General features: G+C 43.3%; 1 protein-coding gene across 1 annotated transcript in view; it reads left to right on the forward strand.

Moving 5' to 3' along the window:
- The window catches only part of FOXK1 (forkhead box K1), a 299,423-nt gene that overhangs the window by 87,575 nt on the left and 187,227 nt on the right, over window positions 1-24,621 (forward strand). Inside the window, exon 2 of the mRNA XM_069209974.1 lies at window positions 8,119-8,316. Within this exon, the coding sequence (XP_069066075.1) occupies window positions 8,119-8,316 (198 nt within the window). The remainder of the gene's footprint in view (window positions 1-8,118; window positions 8,317-24,621) is intronic.

A 24,621-nucleotide genomic window follows, 5' to 3' on the forward strand; every position in this document is an offset into this window, starting at 1 on the left:
TGAAACGTCAAGACTGGGCCAAGAAATATCTCAAGACTGATTTTTCTAAGGTTTTATGGACTGATGAAATGAGAGTGAGTCTTGATGGGCCAGATGGATGGGCCCGTGGCTGGATTGGTAAAGGGCAGAGAGCTCCAGTCCGACTCAGACGCCAGCAAGGTGGAGGTGGAGTACTGGTTTGGGCTGGTATCATCAAAGATGAGCTTGTGGGGCCTTTTCGGGTTGAGGATGGAGTCAAGCTCAACTCCCAGTCCTACTGCCAGTTCCTGGAAGACACCTTCTTCAAGCAGTGGTACAGGAAGAAGTCTGCATCCTTCAAGAAAAACATGATTTTCATGCAGGACAATGCTCCATCACACGCGTCCAAGTACTCCACAGCGTGGCTGGCAAGAAAGGGTATAAAAGAAGGAAATCTAATGACATGGCCTCCTGGTTCACCTGATCTGAACCCCATTGAGAACCTGTGGTCCATCATCAAATGTGAGATTTACAAGGAGGGAAAACAGTACACCTCTCTGAACAGTGTCTGGGAGGCTGTGGTTGCTGCTGCACGCAATGTTGATGGTGAACAGATCAAAACACTGACAGAATCCATGGATGGCAGGCTTTTGAGTGTCCTTGCAAAGAAAGGTGGCTATATTGGTCACTTATTTTTTTTTGTTTTGTTTTTGAATGTCAGAAATGTATATTTGTGAATGTTGAGATGTTATATTGGTTTCACTGGTAATAATAAATAATTGAAATGGGTATATATATTTTTTTGTTGAGTTGCCTAATAATTATGCACAGTAATAGTCACCTGCACACACAGATATCCCCCTAACATAGCTAAAACTAAAAACAAACTAAAAACTACTTCCAAAAATATTCAGCTTTGATATTAATGAGTTTTTTGGGTTCATTGAGAACATGGTTGTTGTTCAATAATAAAATTAATCCTCAAAAATACAACTTGCCTAATAATTCTGCACTCCCTGTATGATGCGTGAAAGGGAGGGTGGATGGATGAAAGGATAAATAAAAGAATAGTTTAATTGAAAAGGTAGATGTAAGATGAGAGAGGATGGGTGGTTGAATGAGTGAGTAAAAGGATGGATGGAAGAAAGAAAGGGAGGATGGATTGAAAGGATGGATGGATGATGGAGTAAAAGGGTGGATGAATGAGTGAAAGGATAGATGGATTAGTGAAAGGGTGGATGAGTGAAAGGGATGATGGACGAATGAGTGGATGGGCGAGTGGAAGAATGGATAGATGAGTATGGATGGATGACTGAAAAGATGGATGAGTGAAAGGGTGAATAGATGGGCGGATGAGTGAGTAAAAGGATGAGTGAAGGGTAAATGGATGGATGGGTGAAGGGATGGGTAGATTGAGTAGATGGATGGAAGGGTAGATTGAGTGGATGGATGGATGGATGAGTGAATGAGAGGATAGATGGGTGGAGTGAATCGATGAGCTGATGGATGACTAGAGGGATGAGTGAAAGGGTGGATGAGAGATGGGTGAGTAGAAAGGTGAATGGAGAAATGGTTGAGTGAAAATGTAGATAGATACATAGATGGGCTTGATCACTAGGACTGGAGATGGATGGATACGTTTGGATATGGATGGGTGGGTGGACAGACGGAATGGTGAAAGGACGAATGATGGATGAATGGATGAAAGAATGTATAAGTGAAATGGTGGACATCAGCAGAAGGAGGAATGGATGAATGGATAGAGGCTTGGATATAAGCTAGAACAGCTCTTCTGGGGAGGGTCGGGATGACTTGGCTTGTTTGCTTGGTGCCATAAGAGCTTGGTTTGAGTAGGGGAGGGTGTATTTTAATTTTCTGGCTACTCTCTTGGTGTGGCTGCAGTGCACAGCTTGTTCCTCCCTCTCTCTGTCCCCTTTTCATCTCTCTCTCTTCCAAGGTATCTTCCACACCCCCCGTCTCTTACGTCATCCTTTGACTCCCCTCACTTACGCACACCTGCCTTCCCCTACTGCCTCCACATCTGTTTGACACCAAGCATTGCTGCATCCTGCTGTGTCTCTCATGTCAACCCCTGCTCTCAAACTAGCCCTCCCTGCTGCTTCCACAACTGTCTTTGACAGTGCTTGTACAGGTGGGTCGGCATCAGTAAAGCCAGTAGAAGTAATTGGCAGCCTTTGAAAGTTACTTTCTATACTCCCATGATGGCAGTCTTGTTGTGTGTAGAGAACGCAGCAGCCAGTCTGGAAGTATAGAAAATAGCCTTCTTAGATGGCTGCCTATTACGATTGACTTTGCCAGCGCTTGCATTGCATGGACAGAGCTAGTACATGTAAACAACAAGCAGTAACAAAGCGAGACTGATTTGTTTGCCAGCACTTGTATTGTAAATCCTTGGATTTCAAATAACCTGGCAGTTCAGAAGTGGCTTCTAATACGAGAGTACTGTAGAACTGACTAATACCACTCGAGCATTGAAAGCATTGCCTTCTGAATACTGTGTTTAAAATACAAGGCTGCAGTCAGCTTGCTAAACACGTGCGTAATTTAGGTCAGTATATGCTCCTAACAGAACACATTTTATACTTTTGATTACTCTGTTTTTTTTTATTACATATTCCGCCCTTTGAGATTGTGTATTCCTACCCTACTATTCATTGATGTACTGGGCCCTGGCTTCTACAACTTCACACGTACACAGGATGATAATAGGCGTGAAATAAATCCTATCTGGAGAATAACATGCAAAGACAAATAGGCCTCCTCAATTAGGTCTCTTGGTTTTGCCATTGCTTTCTGCTGATGCCCTGTAGTATCTGCTAAGGGCATTTTTAGGTGTTGCCTGCACGCCTGCTTTCGTGCATGCTTGCAAAATCTTTTGTTGGTAAAAAAAAAAAACTTAAAAGAGGCTTGGAATTAGCCCCATACTTACCTGAACTTACCATTGGCTTACTCCAACATCGCTCTGATTTACCTGCTTGATTGGCCAGCATGTCGTCTTCACGTCACTTCCTGTTGTCGTCTTAGTCACCGATCTTGCCGTCGAGTTGCCTGTGGACCTAATACTCCTTCCGATCACTTCCTAATGGACACTGGCCAGTGTCCTTCCCACTGACTGCAACGCTGAAGGTATTTCTTTTTTCTTCTGGCATGACTTCTTCCCTCTTCGCTGACGTCTTCTTTCATTGCTGCTGTCTTCTTTCTACGTTGCTGTCAGTCTTCTTTTTTCTTTCTGCATATTGTCTTTTGTCTTTGCTGTCTTTACTGCATGACGTTTTCTGTTTTCTCACGTCTTCTCTCTTCTCCGTCTTCTGTCTTCTTCTGTTTTCTCCCGTCTTCACTTCTCACATCTTCTCTCTTCTCACGTCTCCTCACGTCTTCTCTCTTCTCCGTCTTCTCTCTTCTCCGTCTTCTCTCTTCTCCGTCTTCTCTCTTCTTCTGTCTTCTCAAGCCTTCTCTCTTCTTCTGTTTTCTCCCGTCTTCTCTCTTCTGCCGACTTCGGTCTTCCTCTGTGTTCTGCCGTCTTCTTTCGTCTTTCCTGCATGCCAATATGTTTTTGTTTTTTTTTTCCCTTTCCTATGTAGCTGGCTTACAAATATTAGAAAAATTTTCTAATAATGTTTTTGTTTAATTTAACAAAACAAACATTATTATAAAATTTTTCAAATATTTGTAAGCCAGTCGCATAGAAAAAAACACAAAGGTGAAGCCTGTGGCTTTGACGATGCTTGTTGGTCATCCAAACAAAAGATACAATGAGAGATCCGCTGCAGGCTGCCATGTCGTTTCTTAGGCAAATGCATGCTTCATGATGCATGTACCCAAGCATGAACCTATGAAATGCCGAAGGTGATTTTTTTTTTTATTAACGATCCAAGGTGGCAGATGCCATTTGATCTGTAAATACATTTTTTGTAAGTCTTTCGTGACAGCGCTTTTTGTAAGGTGGAGCGGCCCAGCAACAAATGGCAGTTTGCGGGGCGAATATGAGCAACTAATAATGTCTTTCACTTTAACTTCAATTACAACACCCTCTAAAGTATATACAATAAAAGGGACTTGATTGACCCTTAATATGGCACGGGCACATGGGCAATGACTTACATTTACTTGTTGAAAAAAATGGTAAACGCCTCTTCAGCGGTTTCCTTGAGCAAGGCCCTTATCCTGTTTGGAAACGAAACAAAAAGAACATTGAAACGAAAGTTAATCTTCTGAAATGGAAAGAAGGATTTCCATTCATTAGTACTATCAGAGGGAGTCTGGAGATAAACGGACACTTGTCGTTTACCCCTTTCATTTTGCCAAATCCTTTCATTTATACTATTTTAGTCTCTAATTTTGTTGCAGTTGTTTACATATAGAGTCTTATCTTGTGTATTGCACTTTTGGTGGTGTATCATTTCCTTTTTAGCACAGGCCATAATCACCAGTAAATTGTTTATTTTTAAGTCGAAGAAGTGGAAAAAAGTAAGTCTGTTAATGGAAACTGCACATTTGAAAGACAGGTTTGGGTTTCGTGCACGAAAATAGTGGACATTGACATTTTGGAGGCTCGGCCTTAACAGCTCAAGAAAAAACTATTGTTTATTGAAACCCCACCATTAAGATTGGAGGAAAACGTTATTATAAAGTTGCTCCATAACAGAAGCCACAAGTCATTTTTGTTCATAAAAAACTTTTTAAAACTAAAGAACGTTTTACAGCTTTGTGTAAAGTCTCTACAGTTTGCCCCTTTGAAAATTACTTCTACGTTGCCCTTATCTAATTATTACCAAGCGGTTCTGCAAAAATAAACGTTACCAAAAACATTTGGTGGTGTTTGCTCTTCTGTGCAAATTCCTTTGTTCTTATACAAGCTCAGCAAAAGGTAAACCTGCAGAGGAAATCAGTTATATCTTTTGGTAAAAACGAAATAGTGTTGGAAACGATACTGCTGCTATGTGGAGAAAAACTTTAGATAAAACAAGATAAACTGGAAATGTCTCAGAAGCAAAACATCGAGTACTTTGCAACACTAAGAACTGAAGATTGTTTTCTGCTGCTTATCACGTTCATATGACAACTCGCGTTGAAAAGTCAAGGGGTGGTAGCCGAATCTTCAGGCTATTCCATTTTTGTCCTTTATTGATGTTGCAGTATGTTCATCAGGGAAAACATGTATGTAAAACTTGTCAGCTTTTTGCATGATCCTACTTGAAGACATATATGCTCATTAGAGTGTGATCATTGCAAACTGAGTTTTCACGCAGTGAGGCTCCTGGTCGTTGGCAACAAGCCCACTTACTGTACGCTGTATTGTGGTCCCATGCTCTTGCATGCTTGACGCATGGCTGGTCCCTTGTGGCACATGTTTCACGGGAAATGGATGATCATGTTGTAAAATGCAGTCGTGCTTTAGGTTATTTTTTTTTTTTTCAAAACGAGACCTACGCAAGTGTGAATGAACTTTTATCTTTTCAGCCCTACATCAGGAAGGTAGAAAACGAATTATGGCGCTATGACTGCACGGGGGTTATTAGTGCCAGGCATGGCAACTAATGCCCAAAAAATCTTTAATTGATTTTCTATTTCGCAGTAATTTAGAGTTTCACTGCCTGATTGTGGTATGGAAATAGCTTGGTCATTCGCAGCTCATGCCCCAGTTATCTTTTGTGCTTACAGTAGTATTCATTTTTACTTAAAGCACTAACACATTTGCGTTTTGTAGCTTTCACAGTATGAAATCGCTTTTCTTTATATTCGTCGTGGAAATTTCTGACTACACCGGGTTAGAATTAACTTGTTATGCAAAGTTCACAAGTAAAGGATTGGTGGAGTTGTTTTTAATGATCTTAAAACATTCTTCAGTTTTATAGATTTTCTTCCTGTGACTGGTTCCATTTAGGTTATTAGTTTCACAAGACAAGCGTCTATTCTATAGAATTGATGATGGTGCTGCCACTTCCCAGCCCACCGATGTTCTTAGCCTGTTACTGGTATGGCACACATAACTAGAATTTCGTGTTTTCCTGAATCAAGGGTGCTCGAGATAGTTCCGACTCAGCCCCTGATGGAGCAAACGCCATGAGCACTGTGGCTCTCAAGGGGAGAAGAGTTCAATCCAGGTTCCTGTGGACCAAGCTTATCATGACCACAATGGCTGGGGGGGGGGGGGGGGGGGGGAGAGGGGGATAGTTCTGCATGACTGTGCAGAGGTAAGCCCACATTGCCCGTAGAGGGACTCTTTGAACCAGAGGTGCTGTTCGGCTTAGTTTCATTTCTGCACACTTAGCAGGAGATTTATTATGGCATTCTCCTGTGGCCAAGTGGTTATCTGGTGATGGCCTGTCGGTCATTTCGAGTTGACTCTCCTGAGATTCCATTTTGGATAACAATCGTCCACTTCTTCACTTACTGGTGGTGTCCTATGCTCATGCACAGCCAGCCATCCTATTAGTTTTCCGGCTTGGGCAGTGCATAGTGATGTCAATCACGTATGGCATTGCGTATTTCTATGGCTGAAGAGGAGAGATTGCTTGGCTGTGTGCCTTCTGCGTTAATGGCTTCTACGTTTGTGCCGTATGTGCATGTATCACCTCTTGAGCCCCCTGGCAATACATCGAGGTGCTTTAGCCACCTGGTAGCTCTTTACATCCGATATCAAATATCTCCAAAAGACGTCAGGTGACGCAGCAGCAGCGTGATTGGGTGTTCTGTAAAGCGCCACTTGGCGTGATGCACTCTGGGCAGCGCTCTCTGGGTCTCAGCAGCATTGGCCGCATACAGATCTGGTTAGTCCTGTTACAGCTCGTGCTCTTCAGGCACGTGCTTCGCTCTTCTGACGTTTAACAGGATTTGGGAAGGAGGAACACGTTCTGCAGGATCTGCAGTGTTGTGCGTTTTTCTAAGAAAACCAGCATTCCAGCACCTTGCAGGCTGTGTTTACGTTTTCCCTTTCTCAGCGTCCTTTGAGCGACCTAGATGCAGTTTTTCCTACCCTCTGCATGTAAGAAACCTGCAGAATTGCTTGATCAGTGTGATTTCTCAGTCGAAGTCAGTGGTATAAAAATAAAATTCTTATGAGATTAACCGATGTATTGATGGGGGGGTAGTGTCAGGTATTATTTCACTGTAGTTTGAGTGCTTTACTAGTACTTGTGGTTTCTTCTCGAACTTTTGTACCAGTGCCAGCTTTAATTGCTTTTTCTTTTCCTTTTCCCTACGTTCTTGGTAATAATTCTTGAAGCATATGTGCGATTTGTATTCTCTAATGTCCGAGGGTCTGCATAATCACTCTGACCACCTTGTAGACTTTCATCTTTATGTGTAATGATACACCGTTTTCATCGCTTTTGGAAAGAAGTCTTTTTTCATCAAGGAATAATTATTCTCTCTGGATTTGTGCCTGGCATCCTCTTGCGAAAACGGGCGTTAAGGAAATGTTTCCTTGGTGACTGGATGGTATAGTGTATAACATGATGACTGTAGTGGCCTAATGTCATCAGCGCTTTACAGCTGTTCACAGATGGAATCCAGTTTTAGGTACTTGTATGTACCAAATAGCACATTTCTCTCTTTTCCTCACTCGGAGACCCAGGGACTGAAGGATGGCGATCTCTGAAATAGCCTCTTTCCTCATTTGGACATTGCTTATAAAGAGCTTTACAACCCTCTGTTAGAGCATGGTGGGTAGGAACGTCACATGTACCTCACTAGATGCTCTTGTACACGTTGTCCATGAGTGAAGAATCCAAAACAGATCAAAGTCTTCACATTTCATCTCCCTCTAACACAGAAACTAAAATAGACGTGTTACTTTTTAGTTTTAGGAGGACTTTAATCTCAACTATATATTATAGTTGAATGAGTTTGTTCTTTTTCATAAAATAATTACCAGCAGCTACTGACTTTGGTATGCTTACCTTCTTAAGCACCAATAGTATCCTTGTTAATACACTATTTGAGCCAGCTAAGAATTCCTGTGTAACTCTTAACCTTGGTTAATTAACCTGAATACTTTTGCATACAATGTTAAGTTTGAATAGAGTATTTTCTAACTAGCATAGTAACTACTTACATAGCTATTTTATATATAGCACGTGATAAGCAAAGGGCTTACAATATTGATTTAAAACAACTCGATCTTTCTCTCATTTACAGATGTACGTTCCGTTTCCCTAGTACTGTTATAAAGATACAGTTCACCGCTCTCAACCACAAAGAAGAGGTGAAGGAAGAAGCCCCCTCCTCCCCACTTCGACCACTTTATCCCCAGATATCACCACTGAAGATCCACATTCCGGAGCCGGATCTCCGGAGTCTCATCAGCCCCCTCCCTTCACCCACTGGCACCATCAGGTAAGACTATTACTGTTATTTCCCTTAAGTGTTTAATCCACTTTGTGGCAGGCAAGGTTGTGAGTAGTGAAATATGTCTCATCAGATTCTAAGTGTTTATTGGTTTGGGGATGCTTTCCCACATCCAGTGTACTTCATGTTTTTAATTGGGTAAAAGATTTCTGTGATGAAACCTGTACAGGGCCAGCTTTAGCGCAGGTGGCTCCTGGTGCAACAGTTTTTTTTGTCACCTCTAACACAGATTTTCTTAAGGCCACCCTCAAGCAGAGGCCCTCATCTCTCCATAGCCACCTCTTACATTCTGTTTTATAGCACTACTCATAACAGTGTAGTATATATCAGAGCACTTTACACCGCACACAGATTGTACAGAGATAATGAATAATACATGTGTAAATCGGTTTAGTCAGAAATGTTACATAAGACAGTGAAGATTAGAAGGCCTAGGAATCATGTCGTCCATAATAGCAGGCAGTATATTTTAAGTGTGTTTGATCCAGAGAAGCACCCATTTAGAATTCTAACTTATGAACTGCAGGTAACAAAAGGATCTCTGTGACAAAAACAGTATCCCACTAAGCTTTGCACATAAAGTACATTTATGTGATCTGCACGGTATACATTCTATTCAGCAGGCACATTAACCCTCTGCTCTACTTTGAGAGTAAACTACATTAGATAAAGGTGATCTCGCTCCTTCCAGCAGGAGCATCAATCACTATAGGTATCTTGACAGTTTTATAGATGTCTGAAAACGGCAGGACACCCAAGGAACTCTGCAACAGGTGCTTGTAAACTCCTACATTATATATGACACAGCACCCTCTACCCCCCTGAGGTCAGCACCAGGTTCCGCTGTGCCCATTGCACAGCCCTAAAGCAAACCCTGAGTCTGAGAAGGAAGGTAGCTCTACCTCCAACATTGTTGAAAGTAGGCCCAAAGCATGGGATCGGAGATAAGTAACTTCTGTGCTCCAGAACTGAAGATGTAGAGGAATGGAACAAAAATGGAGTGGTCTACTCTCAAAAGTGAAAATATTTTCAAAAGTAAGAGGTGCCATGTCCTCATAACGACATTTTAAGATGGTTTCTACCACAATTTCTTGAGGACTTGAAGCACAGAGGATTAAACATTGGCAAAGCCAATAGGTCTCAGCAATACAAGAGCTGCTGGCTTTGTCATTGTCTTTTAGTCGTGTTGTATAGCTTCAGGCTGCTGTTCAGTATGACTGAAAGTCATGGGGAAAAAAAGCAATATGACACTGCCTGCGCTGGCACATCATAGCATATTTTTTTGTCCAACAGGAGGGGCAGGACAAGCAACACAACACGGGAAAGGTGGAGAGATAAGAGTTGGAGAAGTAGAGATGGAGAGGGTCGAGTTGGAGGGGTAGCAGTGGAGATGGTAGGGGTAAAGAGAGAAGAGGTAGAGGTAGTTAGAGAGGGTTAGAGGCAAGGAGAAAGAGGGTTGGAGGTAGAGAGAGGGTTAGAGAATAGGATAGAGGTTGAGTGAGAGGTAGAGAGCAGGGTAGAGGTAGAGAGCGGGGTAGAGGTAAAGAGAGAGAGAGGGAGGTTGAGAGGTAGAAAGAGAGAGGGGTAGCGGTAGAGAGAGAGAGTAGTAGTGGTGAGAGAGAGGAGTTAGAGTGAGAGGTATAGGTAGAGAAGTAGAGGGAGAGGTATAAAGAGGTATAGAGAGAGATGTAGAGGTAGAAAGAGATGGGTATAGGTGTAGAGAGGTAGGGGTGTAGAGATAGGGAGGTCGAAGTAGAAAGGTAAAGGAGAGAGAGAGGTAGAGATACAGAGAAGAGGGGTAGAGTTAGAACGAGGTATAGAGAGAGAGAGCTTTGTAGAGATAGCGAGATACCGAAGAACAAAGCACCATCACAAATAAAACCTGTGTTTTCACTGGTGTGATGTGAACACATTGCAATGGACAACCAAAAAGAACATTAAGGCTGCAATGCCCAGACAGGCGGTGGGACCATCACAGTGTAACAGGAGGAAGCATGAATGTAGTGTGATGGCCAACAAAAATGTTCTTAGTGAAATTGCCTGGGAGGGAACTAAGCACACAAAGGAGAGACATTTAGAAAAGTGCATTTAAGACAAGCACAACAAAAAATGAATGGTAATAGTGGGTGTGGTTAAAGCCCATAGACTGAATACAGCATGTCTTGCAGATAGCGCAGGTGCGCTGCCTAGGCTCGACCTAAAAAGGGACGGACACACCCTTCGTTACTTAAGGGGCGAGGTGGATTTTCACAACATCCCTGCAGGCTAGCTATCTGGGGCTTGCATTGGCAGGCTTCGTGATGAGCCAGTGGCAAGCCAGTTTGCACAGGAGTGGGGGGACAGTATGATGGTGATGTAAAGAGTGCTAAGATGCCTCCAAGCTGGTGATGCCACAGCGTATGTTTCAATAAAGAGCCCATCAATGCACAGCTCCTTGCTTAGAATTCAGAACCAAGCATTGGCAAAGCCAACAGATCTCGCTTATGCGTTCCCTGTTAGCTTTCTCAATGTTTATTTTAATCCATGTTGCACAGCAGAAAGCCAAAAACAAAATCCAATAAAAAAGCGTTATCACATGGCAAAACAATGATTGACAAAGCAAACTTGTTCTTACACATGCAAAGGTTATTTGGCTTTGTCAACCAATGCTTTTTTTGTGGAGAGACGTGTATGCAGGCAATGCGGGGCACCATGTGAAAGCTGCAAGGAAATGGGGGAGAAGGTGAAGTCAACCTTTGGTAAGCAGTGGACGGGCGCTAAGCATTTTGTAGGTTTTTTAAGCAACGTTGCATGTGCAGACTCAGACGAGACAGAAAAAGCACCTGGTATTTGTAGTTTTAGAAGTTAAACTGCAGCAACTAGACCGGAAGCAAGCATCAGTCTTAAATGGCGACACCAAGTTCAACGTAATATGCTGTGCGAGATGAGCAGCTACATGCTAGGGCGGTCAGTTAGACCATTGATAGTCTAAACGTGTAACATACCTCTAGAGAGACATTAGAGTAATCTGGATATAAGGTATCCCACAATATTTTCAAAAAAACATAATCCATTTTCGGTGTACCTTATTTCATCACTAAGAGGAACTATAGCAGATAGTTTTTATGCCAGCATGGGTTTCACTCAGGTGAATCACACAGAGAGAGAGATTGATTCTGTTTTTTGGGATGCAGTAAATATGAAATGAACAATTAATGGAATTGCGATTTTAAAATGTGAAATTCGCAATCTACATCAGGCATGCGTTCTTTAACATAATATATCATTGAGGCGAGGAAAGAGACATTTAAAACCAAATGGTGTGCTTGTTTCTTTCAAAACGCAATTTGGAAACTGTCCGAAGATGTGAAATCTTTCCGCAAAAGCTTGCAAAAATAAATGACTTGCTTGCCATAATTAGGGTATTAATTCTTTATTTTCATTGAATATTTGCTATTTATCTTATCTTTGACTAACATGACACAGAGCCTGAAAAATAATATTTGTATTAAATACTTGTGTTGACTCAAGTACATGCTTAATTTGATCATTTTACCCTCCTGTTTTTTTTTTTTTTTTAATATTCATGTAGGGAACGCCCACAATTTCTCTAACGATGGCTGTAACCACATGATTCATTTTTCCATATGTGGATGGAACATGTTTTTAAAAAAACTCACATTTCTGGTAGTTCGGGAAACATCTTGAACCCCGTTATCAAATGTTTCCTTTTCTTTTAATTGGTTATCAAGTATGTAATTACGATCAGTTTTATTTTAATCTTGGAGGTTTGCACTGATCAGGTTACTTGTTGCACTTTACTTCTGAAACAGTGTTGTTGGTCTCTGTGACAAAGTTTAGGGTACCGATGATTCTACATTTTAATGCATTTCTCGTAGTACTTTTACCTTGGTTGTCATTCTCAAGTTCGGCGAAAAAAGACAGATATTTACATTTGTTCTGTGGGCTACAGTTTAGGGAGACAGGTCTGTCTTTTGGTACTCTTTGCTGGTTTGGACGTGCTGCGCCCTCTTTCCAGTATGTGATGCACATCTTGCTTTTTTCGCGTATTATCTAAGAAACCCACACGGCACCCAAGTCACCTTTAGTACATTTTTAGGTCGAGGCTGCGTGGGTGTTGTTCTCAGTGCGGTTGCCGTCGTAGAACACGCTTACTCTTAGCCTGACCTCTTCCTGCCAGGCTGGTGGTTATTGGTGGTTACTGTGTATTTCCATTCGGAATGGAGCATTAGTCGCCAACCTTGTTGTGAACACCCATAAACATACTCTACACATTTAAGTGCAGAAGGAAGTGCACAATCGATGTTTTACCCTGTGGCTGAATGCGCTTAGACACATCCATTCATTAGCATTTGTTGGTGTTTTCACTAGGACTGCTTCAAATGGGTGTGAAGGCAGAGCTTGCTAATTACATCAAATAACTCAATTGAACCTTTTGGCTAACCTTTGAATCCTTGCAGGGCTAAATCATTGTTTACTTCTTAGAACGTTTAGTTGGATGAAAATAATAAGTATAGCACAGAGCTATAAAAGCATAATATTATTTATACATATAAATATACTTACATTTTACTTTACATCATATTAGACGGACATACTACTTTCCCTGTTTATAATAGAAACCTGATTCATCACAGCTGCTCTCTCCTTGCATAGTAGTGGCTGACGTACAGATAAGATGCTCTGTCCTATGCTATAGTCTCGTTTAACTGGGTGCACTAGGGGCCCACTGGGACAGTACTTAGTCCCTCTCAGTGTATTGCCTGCTCAGAGCGCAGGCGCATCCTTTCCTTGCCTGCATGACTGAACAGTGTATTAGTGAAAAGCGCACTAGCTCTTTGAAGACTCTGGTCAGCCTTTCACTGCCGTCGTCCAGTTGAAAAAGGGCAGTGATTCCCACCGCAAGCAGGTGTAGTGGGCCAGGGGCGTAGGAGACCATAAATATCTGGGGGGGACAGGGACAGCCTTGGGGCCTTGGGGACTTTCAATCAACCCTACACAAATCGCTTGTTGTTTTACGAACTGCAGGCTCCGATAAATATACACAATCATATATATTGGAAGTGAAATAGGGAGAAAGGAAGGCATGTTTTCACAGTCTGAAAGTATCTTTTATTGTTATTTACATTCACAAAGTAATTAGCTCAAATGTGAAAATAACATGTTGATTAACCTTGCATCTTGATGCACCAAGAAAATAAAGGTAGGAGGATAAAAAGTAAGAACATACCCTTTGCGCCCCATACCCATCATGCCCTTCGCCTCATGCCAGTTGGAACCGCACTGGAGAGATCAAAAGCGATTAGGTACAATAGTTGTAAACTGTGCTCGGAAACCATAGTTCTAATAACACTTCTACTCCTGTGTGTGATCTTGGGAAGCTCAGCTCCAAATCAGTCATAACTAGGAGCATTTCAACTGAAGAAGCTCTTGGAGCTACAGGCTATAAACATGGATTCTCTCATCTCTGTATAAACTGCAGTCACTAATTTCTTTAGAAATGGCTGTTTGTGATGCACCAAGTCACAGCGTGTCACAGCGTGTAAAGAAAAGACATTCACTGATTATAAAGAAAAGACATCAGAAAATGACTATGATAGGGTTATTACAGTAGAGTTTTGACATTACAATGCCTTCTGCCAGAGCTCGCAGCCAAGGTAAAAGGCAGATCAGGTCACAGAGCATAATTAATACAGCAGTTTAAAGCAAAAAATGGAATGTTGCTTTTCTTTCTTCTGCTCTACTTTAATAGCTTGGAATGACAGAAGCTATGCACTAAGGTTTTAAGTGGTTTGTGGGAAAGTTGGTGGTGTGACCATGTATTATATGGGGTAAAATACCGACTGTGTACATAAGGATATTGCAAGTCACCTTAAAGTTCATACCTTATAAACAAGCATTGGCAAAGCCAATAGGTCTCGCCTATGCAAGTTCTATTGCCTTTGCCAATGTGTTTTAGCCATGCTGTACACTAGTGAGACTACTATTCAGCATGGCTCAAAGTTAATGGCATAAAGGAGAATGATGTGTCATCGGATGTGGCGTAGTATCATGGAGTAAGTAGAGTACCCTAGAATGGAGCAGTAAACTTAACTTTAAAGGAACAGGGGTCCGTTGAAAAAAATGCTACACCACTCCCATAAACAATGATATTAAAGTAGTATGCAAATGGAATGTTTTATGCATTTATTCAATCAAAATATAAAAGATCAAATGTAGTGGGAAAACATCAACAGGGGAAATAGAGAAAGACTGGTATTCAAGCATTACACAAGTTATCTGGATGACCCAATGTTGCCAATTACAAGAAAAATGTAAAAAGTAACCTATATAGTACAGTGGTTTGGAGAAGGCTGGCCTGGTTTGTAGTGGGTACCTATGGTACTTACACCTTATACCACGTCCAGTTATCCCTTATTAGTGAAATGTAGGCAGTGTCTAGACGCCAGGCTCTCTAGGGGTGGCTGTAGCCAAGACTTATCTAGGAGACATGCAAAGCTCATGCAAAACCATTGTAGTCACACAGTACTCACACACATGAAAGAAAATACTCAGTGTTACAAAAATAAAGGTACTTTATTTTAGTGACACATATGCCAAAAATACCATAGAGACTATACTCCCTTAGGAGGTAAGTAATACACCAATTATATACACTAGTATGCAGCAATAGCAATAAAAACAGTTAGAAAACAGTGCAATTAGTGAAAATCACAATGGTTAGAAATGGGCCTAGGGGAAACACAAACTATGTACTAAGAAAGTGGAATGCGAATGTCAGTTTCCCACCTAGGCAAGTGTGGTGTGTAGAGGGGCGCTGGGAGTATTAGAAAACACCAAAGGTAAGTAACAGAACCCACCTCAGAGCCCAGGAAAGCAGGAGTAAATCACAGTAACTTTCCTAGAACACACAAGAACACGAGAAAGAAGAAAATGCAGGAACCAGATGATACTTCAAGACACAAAGGGTGGATTCCTGGACCTAAAGACCTGTGGAAGAATGGGACTAAGTCCAAGAAGCACAGAAGAGTCCAGGGAGGACAGGAGCCCCTGCTAACCCGAATCAAGGTGTAAAAGAAGAACCACTGGTGAAGAACAACAGTCAGTACTGCACCCAAGAAGATGGATGCGGGTTCGTGGTTGGTGCAGATTATATCCCACACCGGATGGATGATTGCAGTCTGGTTTGCATCGCTGGATTCCACCAACAAGCCTTGGCACAGGCAAAGCTCATGGTTAGCGGAAAATGGCACTGCCCGGGACCAGGAGGGACCTGGTGGACTCTACCCAGGAGGAGGAGTCAGAAGGGGCTCTCAGCAATTCAGAGAGCCCACAGAATACCAGCCAGCGCACACAGGAGTCCCCCAGCACGGGGACAAAGGATTTGCAAAAGGAGGCCCACGCAGCACAAAAACAAAGGATTCCACGCCGCCAGAGAACCACTCAGGAAGCTGTGCATCTCAGGAAGGAGTGCTGGGGGCCGGAGCTACATTGTGCACAAAGAAAAGGCCAGCTGTCAGGGCACTCATGATCCAATGATTGAAAGTTAGTACGGTATAGAAACTTCAGTGTGGACTGGCAATAACAACATAGAAAGTTCTTAAACCATTTATTCTTGAAGTACAAGGTTCGCCATAAATATAAGCAATCATCCTTGAATTTAGATATTCATGTAGCATCCATAGTCTTAATGTTCATGTAGCAACCATAGCCAACACGTGTTTCGTCCTATGAGAGAATAATCTCACAGGAACCAGGAGTTTGTAGAAAGGCAAAGAGAAATTGAACAGCTCCAGATAGAAAACACCAGTCTGCACGGAAGACTGAAAGACGCAAGAGCCTTCAATGAAAACCTAGAAGCATAGGGGACTCTGTATGCATAGCTTTGTGCTGAACATTCAACTATCAAGTTAATGTGTGGTGACTCAGGAGGAACATAGAAGGATTGTTTTAGGAGGTGGTCACATAGGAGGAAAGAGCATAGAAGGATTGTTTTAGGAGACTTTACAGATCTTTTATAGGACTGGTTTCCTACATAAGACTTATTTTGAATCAAGCCCTGACGAAGTCTGTGAGATTATTCTCTCATAGGACGAAACACGTGTTGGCTATGGTTGCTACATGAACATTAAGACTATGGATGCTACATGAATATCTAAATTCAAGGATGATTGCTTATATTTATGGTGAACCTTGTACTTCAAGAATAAATGGTTTATGAACTTTCTATGTTGTTATTGCCAGTCCACACTGAAGTTTCTATACCGTACTAACTTTCAATCATTGGATCATGAGGGCCCTGACAGCTGGCCTTTTCATTGTTAGTTTCCCTTGAAACATCGGAGGATTTAGGAAGATCCTCTTGCCAGGAGCACCGTGCCACATTTTGGAATACTAATATTATTACATGGACTCACTGTGAGCGCCCAAATCCTATGATTTTCTTCCTATGTGTCTTTGTTCTAACTACATTGTGCACAAAGAATTTCATAGAAGGATGCCACACGCCTTGGCAACTGAAAAATACGTGGTGCACGGGGTACTGTCTTGCGTGAGAAGGCAAGCTCTTACCTCCACCAAAGTTGACAGTAGGACGTCAGGACCATCGGGACCACTGCAGTCTACCACCCGTGATGCAGGATCCATGCAACTCGTCAGGAGAGGGGACCCATGCAGATGGTCATCGTTGCAGAGAGGTGCCTGCTGAAGCAGGGGAGTGACTCCTTCACTCCAAGGGAGATTCGTTCAGTCTTCTGGTGCAGACTGAAGACAGGCTGTCGTCTGAGGATGCACGACCGGGAAACAGCTGCAGTTGCTGGCAGGAGCTGAAGTTACAATATTGCAGAAGTCGTCTTTGCTTCGTTGTTGCAGTTTGTGGAGTTCCTGGAGGGTCCAGATGCAGTTTCTTCGGTGAGAAGGTGAAGTAAAGGATGCAGAGGATTCCTGCTGGAGTCTTGCAATCTGAATCTGAAGAACCCCCCAAAGGAGAGACCCTAAATAGCCCTGAAAGGGGGATTGGTCAGCTAAACAGGTAAGCACCTATCCGGGGACGGCTCTGACACCACCTGCTGGTACTGGCCACTCAGATGCTCCCAGAGTTTGCTGCCAACTTGGAATCCAAGATGGCAAAACCCAGGGACCCTCTGGAGGAGCTCTGAGCACCACACCTGGGGTGGTGATGGACAGGGGAGTGGTCACTTCCCTTTCCTTTGTCAAGTTTCTTGCCAGAGCAGGGACTGGGGGTATCTGAACCGGTGTAGACTGGATTATGTAAGGAGGGCACCCAGTGTGCCCTTCAAAGCATTTCCAGTGGCCTGGGGAAGGAAGCTACCCCTTCCAAATCTATTTCCAAAGGGAGAGGGTGTAACACCCCTCCCACAAAGGAAATCCTTTTTTCTGCCTTCCTGGGCTTGAGCTTCTCAAGCAACAGGAGGGCAGAAACCTGTCTGAGAGGTGGCAGCAGCTGGGGCTGCCTGGAAAACCTCAGAAGGCTGGAACGGCAATACTGGGGGTCCTCTAAGGAGCCCCCAGAGTGCATGAAATCATACAACCAATGCTTGCAAAAGCCTTGGGGTATGATTCCAACATGTTTGATACCAAACATACCTATGTTCGGAGTTACCATTATGTAGCTGGAATTAGGGAGTGACCTATTTCCAGTACACGTGTAAAATGGCATCCTGCACTCCTGAAGTCTGGGAAAATGGTCCTGAAGGTTGTGGGGGCACCTCTGCTAATGAAGGGGTGCCCTCACACACAGGTACTCTGCACCCTGCCCTCAGGGCTGGAGGTCCTGCTATAGGGGTGACTTATAAGTGACCTGGTGCAGTTTAACTGGCAGTGAAAGGGTGCATGCACCTTTTCACGCAGGCTGCAATGGCAGTCCTGCAGAAGCCTTTGCATGGGCTCCCTATGGGTGGCAAAAGAAATGCTGCAGCCTATAGGGATCTCCTGGAACCCCAATGCTCTGGGTACCCAAGTACCATAAAATTGGGACTTATAAGGGGGCACCAGTATGCCAATCTTGGATGAAATACTGTGTTACCAGTATGCAACAACCATAATTTAAGGGAGAGAGCATAACTACTGGGGTCTTGATTAGCAGGATCCAAGTAGACCCACTCAAACACACTGGAAAACAGACCAAATGTGGGGGTAACCAAGCTAGAAAGAGGCTACTTTCCTACAAGGTTAGCATCCACAGTAATGATTTACAAGCTTTTATACACCCACTTTTACATGAATGACTCAAATAGTGAATCAAGAAGTCATTAGCTCATAGTACCTATGCTTATGCCAACTTATGTACAATATCACAAATTCAAGTCAAGGTACTTTGGCCGACGATATTTCAATCCCCTAGACAAATATCAGGATCATCCTAAGCCTTCGCTAAGCTTGAATTAAAGGGGGTTACAGAGTGCTTGTAACCAAAACGGCGAAGATAAATCTGACTCACGTCTCATATGAGTGAGAAGGCAATCAATGGAGATCCGAATCTCTAATCAAGCGCCAATGCCATAAAGTAGTAGTAGAGTGGAGTAGTGTCACAGTGTAATAGAGTGTCAGAGAGTGGAGTGGCAGAGTGTCGTAGAGTGCAAAGGCATAAATAAGAGTGAACTGGAGTAGAGTGAAGTAAAGTAATGTGAACTAGCATAGAGAAAGTTGGGTAGATTGTTGTTGAGCATAGTACATTGCTGTATAGTGGAGTGGCATAGAGGGTTGTGCAGTGGTGTTGAGTAGAGTATCATAGATTGAAGTGTCATAGAGTGGTGTGGATTGGCATAGAGTGGAGTAAGTGGAATGGAGTGGCGTATAGGGAGTTGTGTAGGGAGTTACAGAGTGGAGACAGTGTTAGAGTTTAATGGAATAGAGTGTCAGAGTCTAGTATCGTGGAGTATAATGGCAGAGTGAAGTGTCATAGAGTGGAGTTGGGTGGTCTAGAGTGAAGTGGCATAGAGTACAGTGGTGCAAAGTAGATTGGTGTAGAGTGTGGTGGTATAGAGTGCGTTGGTTTTGAGTAAAGTGGTGTAGAGTGCATTGGTTTAGCGTACAGTGCAGTAGCGTAGAGTGGTGAAGAGTAGATGGGAGCAGAGTGGAGTGGCACAGCATAGATTGCAGTGGTTCAGAGTGATGTGTCATAGAGTGATGCAGTGCATGGTAGAGTGGAGTGGTGCAAGGTAGAATAGACTGGTGTAGAGTGCAGTGGTAGAGTGCAGTGATGCAGAGTAGAGTGGCATAGAGTGTAGTGGCATATAGTACATTGGTGTAGAGTGCAGTAGAGTGGCATATAGTTGAGCGGTGCAGAGTAGAGTGCCGTGGTGCAGAGTAGAGAGGAGTATAGTTCAGTGGCAGAGTGCAGTGTTGCAGAGTAGAGTGTCATAAAGGACAGTGGTGTAGAGTAGAGTGGCATAGAATGCATTGGTGTAGAGTGCAGTGATGTAGAGTGATGCAGAGTAGAGAAGAGTGGCTTAGAGTACAGTGGTGCAGAGTAGAATAGAGCTGCATAGAGTGCCGTGGCATAGAGTAGATTGCTGCAGAGTACAGTATAGTGGTGAAGAGTAGATTGTTGCAGAGTGGAGCATAGCGATGTAGAGTGCAGTAGCATAGAGCGGTACAGAGCAGATTGGAGTGGTGCAGGGTAGATTAGGCTGGCATAGCATAGAGTAGAGTTGCGTAGATTGCAGTGGCATAGAGGAGATGATTTCAAAGTAGAGTGAAGTGCCTACATTGGAGTGGTGTAGAGTAGATTAGAGTGCCGTGGTGCAGAAAAGAGTGCAGTGGGACAGAGTACAGTGGCATTGAATGCAGTGGTGCAGAGTAGAGTGGCGTGGAGTTCAGTGGCAGAGTGCAATGTTGCAGACTAGAGGGTCGCAGAGTACAGTGGTGTATTGTAGAGTGGCATAGAGTGCAGTCGCCTAGAGTGCTGTGACGCAGAGTACAGTGGCATTGAAAGCAGTGGAATAGAGTGTTGTGGAGCAGAGTAGATTGGCATAGAGTGCAGTGGCATAGAGTGCATTGGTTTTGAGTAAAGTGGTGAAGAGTGCACTGGGAGAGTGCAGGGGTGTAGTGTACAATGGTTAGAGTAGAATAGCATAGATTGCAGTGGCGTAGTGTAGAGTGCTGCAGGGTAGAGTGGAGTGGTACAGCATAGATTGCAGTGGCGTAGAGTAGCACAGAGTGGAGAAAAATGGTGTAGGGTGCAGTGGCATAGGGTAGATTGTTTCAGAGTACAGTGAAGAAAAGATAGAGAAAAGATAATATACTTCAATATGCTGAAGTATGTAACAATAACAACAACATAAATAATAATGCTAGGCATAACGGCCCAAAATAAAATATGGCTTCTCCCTGTTAGCCATGCCCTTCATTACCTAGATAACAAAACATTAAACATAAATCTTAGAAAAATATACCCTTCTAATAGCTAAATTGTTGTGTGAAAAGGTAAAATCTGGGCCCAATCTCGACTTCACTGTTTCACCAACTAGTGTGATCTTAGTCAAATACAAATATTGTGTTTCACAGAGTCTCCTTTCTAGCCTGCAGGCACCAGGCTGAGTGGGACTCTGTTTCCTCTTTAGATCTTCCTCATTGTCCTGCAGCTCCTCTTAAAGGCCTCCTGCAGTGCTCCTCTTCAAGGCGGCAGCAGGTGATGCAGACAGTAATCATCCAAAACTCTTCTTCTCCTTGTGCCCTTTGTTCTTATGAGCACCCTTAATGCCCACAGCTGTAAACAGGACAAACAAAAGGGCAGAGGGCGCAGGGGGCCTCCTGACTCACCTTCATACTGTTACCATCAGATTGGAGGATGGTCGTTACAGGGCTATTATAAGTAGCGCTTTTGTGCGCTAATGGCCCTCTGAATAATATATGTAAAAGGGGAAATTATTTTGTCCCCTTGTCCCCCCCACCTTCGTCCCCCGTGTCCCCCACCCTCCAAAATCTGGGGGGGGGGATACATCCCCCGTGTCCCCCACACTTCCTACGCCCATGTAGTGGGCGACTGCACATAGCTGCAGGTGTCCCCCTAGAACAGGGGTCTTCAAACTGGCGGGAGTGGGGTGGGGGCTCAAGTGGTCACGGGGGGGCGCCAGGCTCTGGCCAAAAGAAAGATTATGCAGATAATAGTGTTATGTTTTGAGCAGAAAAATGTGTTTGCGTTTGTAAAAAGTTAGCAGAGCTTAAATGCAATGTTTAAGTAAGTCTAGACTAATTTAAACATTGCCAACTTAATAGAATAGTTATGAGAAATTCTGAGGGGGGGGCCCGATGATTTATTTGCTCCCCACTGGGGGAGCGCGGCATTAACAAGTTTGAAAACAACTGCCCTAGAAGGTCCTTGGGAACTCTGCATCTCTCCGAGCCCTCTGGAGTGGACTGGCGGTGCACCAGCTCTGTGTGACTCGCAATCATTGCACCGCCTGATATTTTTTTTGCTACTCTGCCCAAGTAATTATCATGGCGTAGGTCCAGTGTAAGAGGGCTTTCCCGTTTGCTTGAGGCACGCCTACACATATATGAGGGAAGCACCTTTGTGATCGTGCTCTGGCGTATTTTGCACTTGCACCATCTGTGTGTAATACCAAAGTGTCCAAGGGGTGCAAAGAACTGATCCACCCGCCGGTTGTGCTCTCTGTTCTATTTCTTAAACATGTACATCCACGTAGTTTTTTCTTCACTTTCTGTGTAAGTTAGTTTTCTTTTTAAATGGACCCACAGTACAAAGCTTTCGTGTCTTTTGGCCAGCAATTGAACTTATCATCTAGAGCCTGCTTTTGATTCTGGCAAGGTCTTGTTGGGAGGATTTTAACAAAAATCCGCTCATAGGACCAAAAGGCAATCAATGATTTCAAGTAAGGTTAGGGCCGGGGGCAGTGCTTTAAATGGGCCAGTACTGTCCGGTACTGAGCATCGGCACTTTTTTATTGTGAGAGGTAGAGTACCTGCACTTCTCAAGAAAAACCTAATACTTTTCATTATAGAGTACCGGCACTTCTCATAAACAAGCATGTACTCTGATACAGAGTACCCGCACTTCTATTTTCCAATTTCAAGCACTGGCTGGAAGGCTTCCCTTTTCATTTCAATTATTTATAGTAATTGAATACATGTGATAGTAAGTGTACAACAAATCATTATTTACTAGACAAATTCATTCCACTGTTTAAAAACGTCTGTGGTTAACATCTGTTGACATCGGGTGCCGTCTACAGCTTGCAGGTCCTATCTGAGTGTTTTTTCTGGTACTTCAGCTGAGCTTTAAAAATTAGGTTAAAATGATATTTGAAAGCCTTTTATGTGCTTGTGTGTTTTGCACCAGGCTACTTACCTCAAAGTCTAAGGTATCTGACCCTCAAGAACTTTCATCTGGAACAGTGTGGTAGTTAGGGTTGTGGAGGTGTGAAAAGATCCAGTTACACTTGTGGCCTTCCCATTTGCTTGGGCCGTAACATTCTCCAGGAAAAAAAATTGAATCGACTGTTGAAGGAGCTTAACGTGTTGAAGCATTAGTAAGAAGAAGGACTCTTATGAGTGACAGTGGCATGCACTGAAGCATACAAATGACCAAAGACCAAAGTGTTTGAAGATGGATGAGTAAAATAATACAGGCACTAATGGTCTGTCAATAATGAGGATTTTGTCAAGAGTATGTTAGAGGGAGAGCTAACTGAGCAGATGCAATACCTTAGGGAAAAAGGTTAAAAGCAAGAGACAGCAGTATGTGTTGAAGAACATGAGGTGAATACAAATGTGTGACAACGAGAATGGCAAAAAAGTGGAGCTGTGGGGACACAGTAAGGGGAGGCATAATTGATGGTCAAGAAGAGAAAGACATGGTGGAGCACCAAATAAAGGTACAGCATAACTTGCAGGTAAAAGTACACAAAATATGAAAATGCACTGGATTTTAAACGGAGGAAACCGCGAGGATGGACTTGAGAAACTCATTCACAAGACAAAAAAGGCAAAACGTATGAAGGAAAAAAGATGTTCTGAGTTTGAAGGACAAGAATGTCATTTTATGTTGATTTTTAGAGTGCACCATCACCCAGGAAGGGATTTCCTGGTGCTGAGCAGTTGAGTCTGGGCATCCCAGGGCCTACTGGTGCTACTCAAAAATCCAGGTCTTCAGCTTCTTGCGGAATATAATAAGTGAGGAGGAGGTTCTTGTGTAGCAGCAGGTCGTTTCATAATTTCAGAGAAGGCTCAACTGAAGAATCTGGTTTTCTGTATTCATGGGATTTGTGCAAATAGAAGTCTGGATGAGTGGAGATGTCTGGGAAGGTTTGTGAAAGCAGATGCAATTGTTGTGGTATGCTGGACTAGTTGTCTAATGCAGTACCTTGAAAGTATGGGTGTGGAGTTTAAAATGTGCTCATTTGTGAATGGGGAGCCAGTGGAGCTCCTTCAGGTGTGGTGTGATGTGAGTGCGTCGTGGGAAGTTAATAGTGATTTTGGCCATGAGTTCTGAATGGACTGCAGCGTTCTGGTGAGTTTTTTGTTGATCTGGCGAAGAGGGTGTTCTGTAGTCCAGCTTGCTTGTGACTTGGGTGTGCTTGACTGTTTTCTGGGTGCTGATTGGGATCTATTTGAAAATCTTCCTAAGCATCTTTAGGGTATAGAAGCATGATGCAGTGACAGCATTAACTTTGGGCGGGCATGTAGAGTTTGCTGTCGGTGATGATCCAGAGGTTCTTGGCATGGTTGGTGGAGGTGGCTGTCAGCCCTCACTTTGCTGGTCATCAGATGAGTCCTATGACGAGGAGCTCTCCTTGAAGATCATAATTTGCTAGTTTTCAGCTTTAGACAATTGGTCTTCGAGTGGTCGACTTCAGTCTTGCAGACATTGAACTTGTTCTGGGTACCGGGAAACTTATCCTTAAGGGCAAGAATTGAGTTGTATGTTGTCTGCATAGGAGGGGATGTGGTAGTGCAAGAGCGGATGATGCCAGCTAGAGGGATCATGAATTCATATAGAGGGTTGGGCTCGGGGAGGATCCTTGCAGAAGTCTGCAGATGAGCTTACCGGTGTCCGAGGTGTATGGTGCCAGGCAGACTTACTGGGTCCCTCCAGTCAAGAAGGAGCAGATCCATTGGAGTGCATATTCTTGGATCCCTCTGTCGTGTAGGTTCTGCATGAAGATGGGATGGGAGACTGTGACATATTCTGCAGAGAGGTTTAGGAGGCTAAGTGGATCCATGTCTCTTCTGTCCAGAGTCATGCGGATGTCATCTGTGGCAGTGATGAGGGCAGTTTCTATGCTGTAGTTGGTTCAGAGTGTTGAGAAA

The sequence above is a fragment of the Pleurodeles waltl genome, chromosome 10, assembly GCF_031143425.1.
Source record: "Pleurodeles waltl isolate 20211129_DDA chromosome 10, aPleWal1.hap1.20221129, whole genome shotgun sequence".
Classification (NCBI taxonomy): domain Eukaryota; kingdom Metazoa; phylum Chordata; class Amphibia; order Caudata; family Salamandridae; genus Pleurodeles; species Pleurodeles waltl.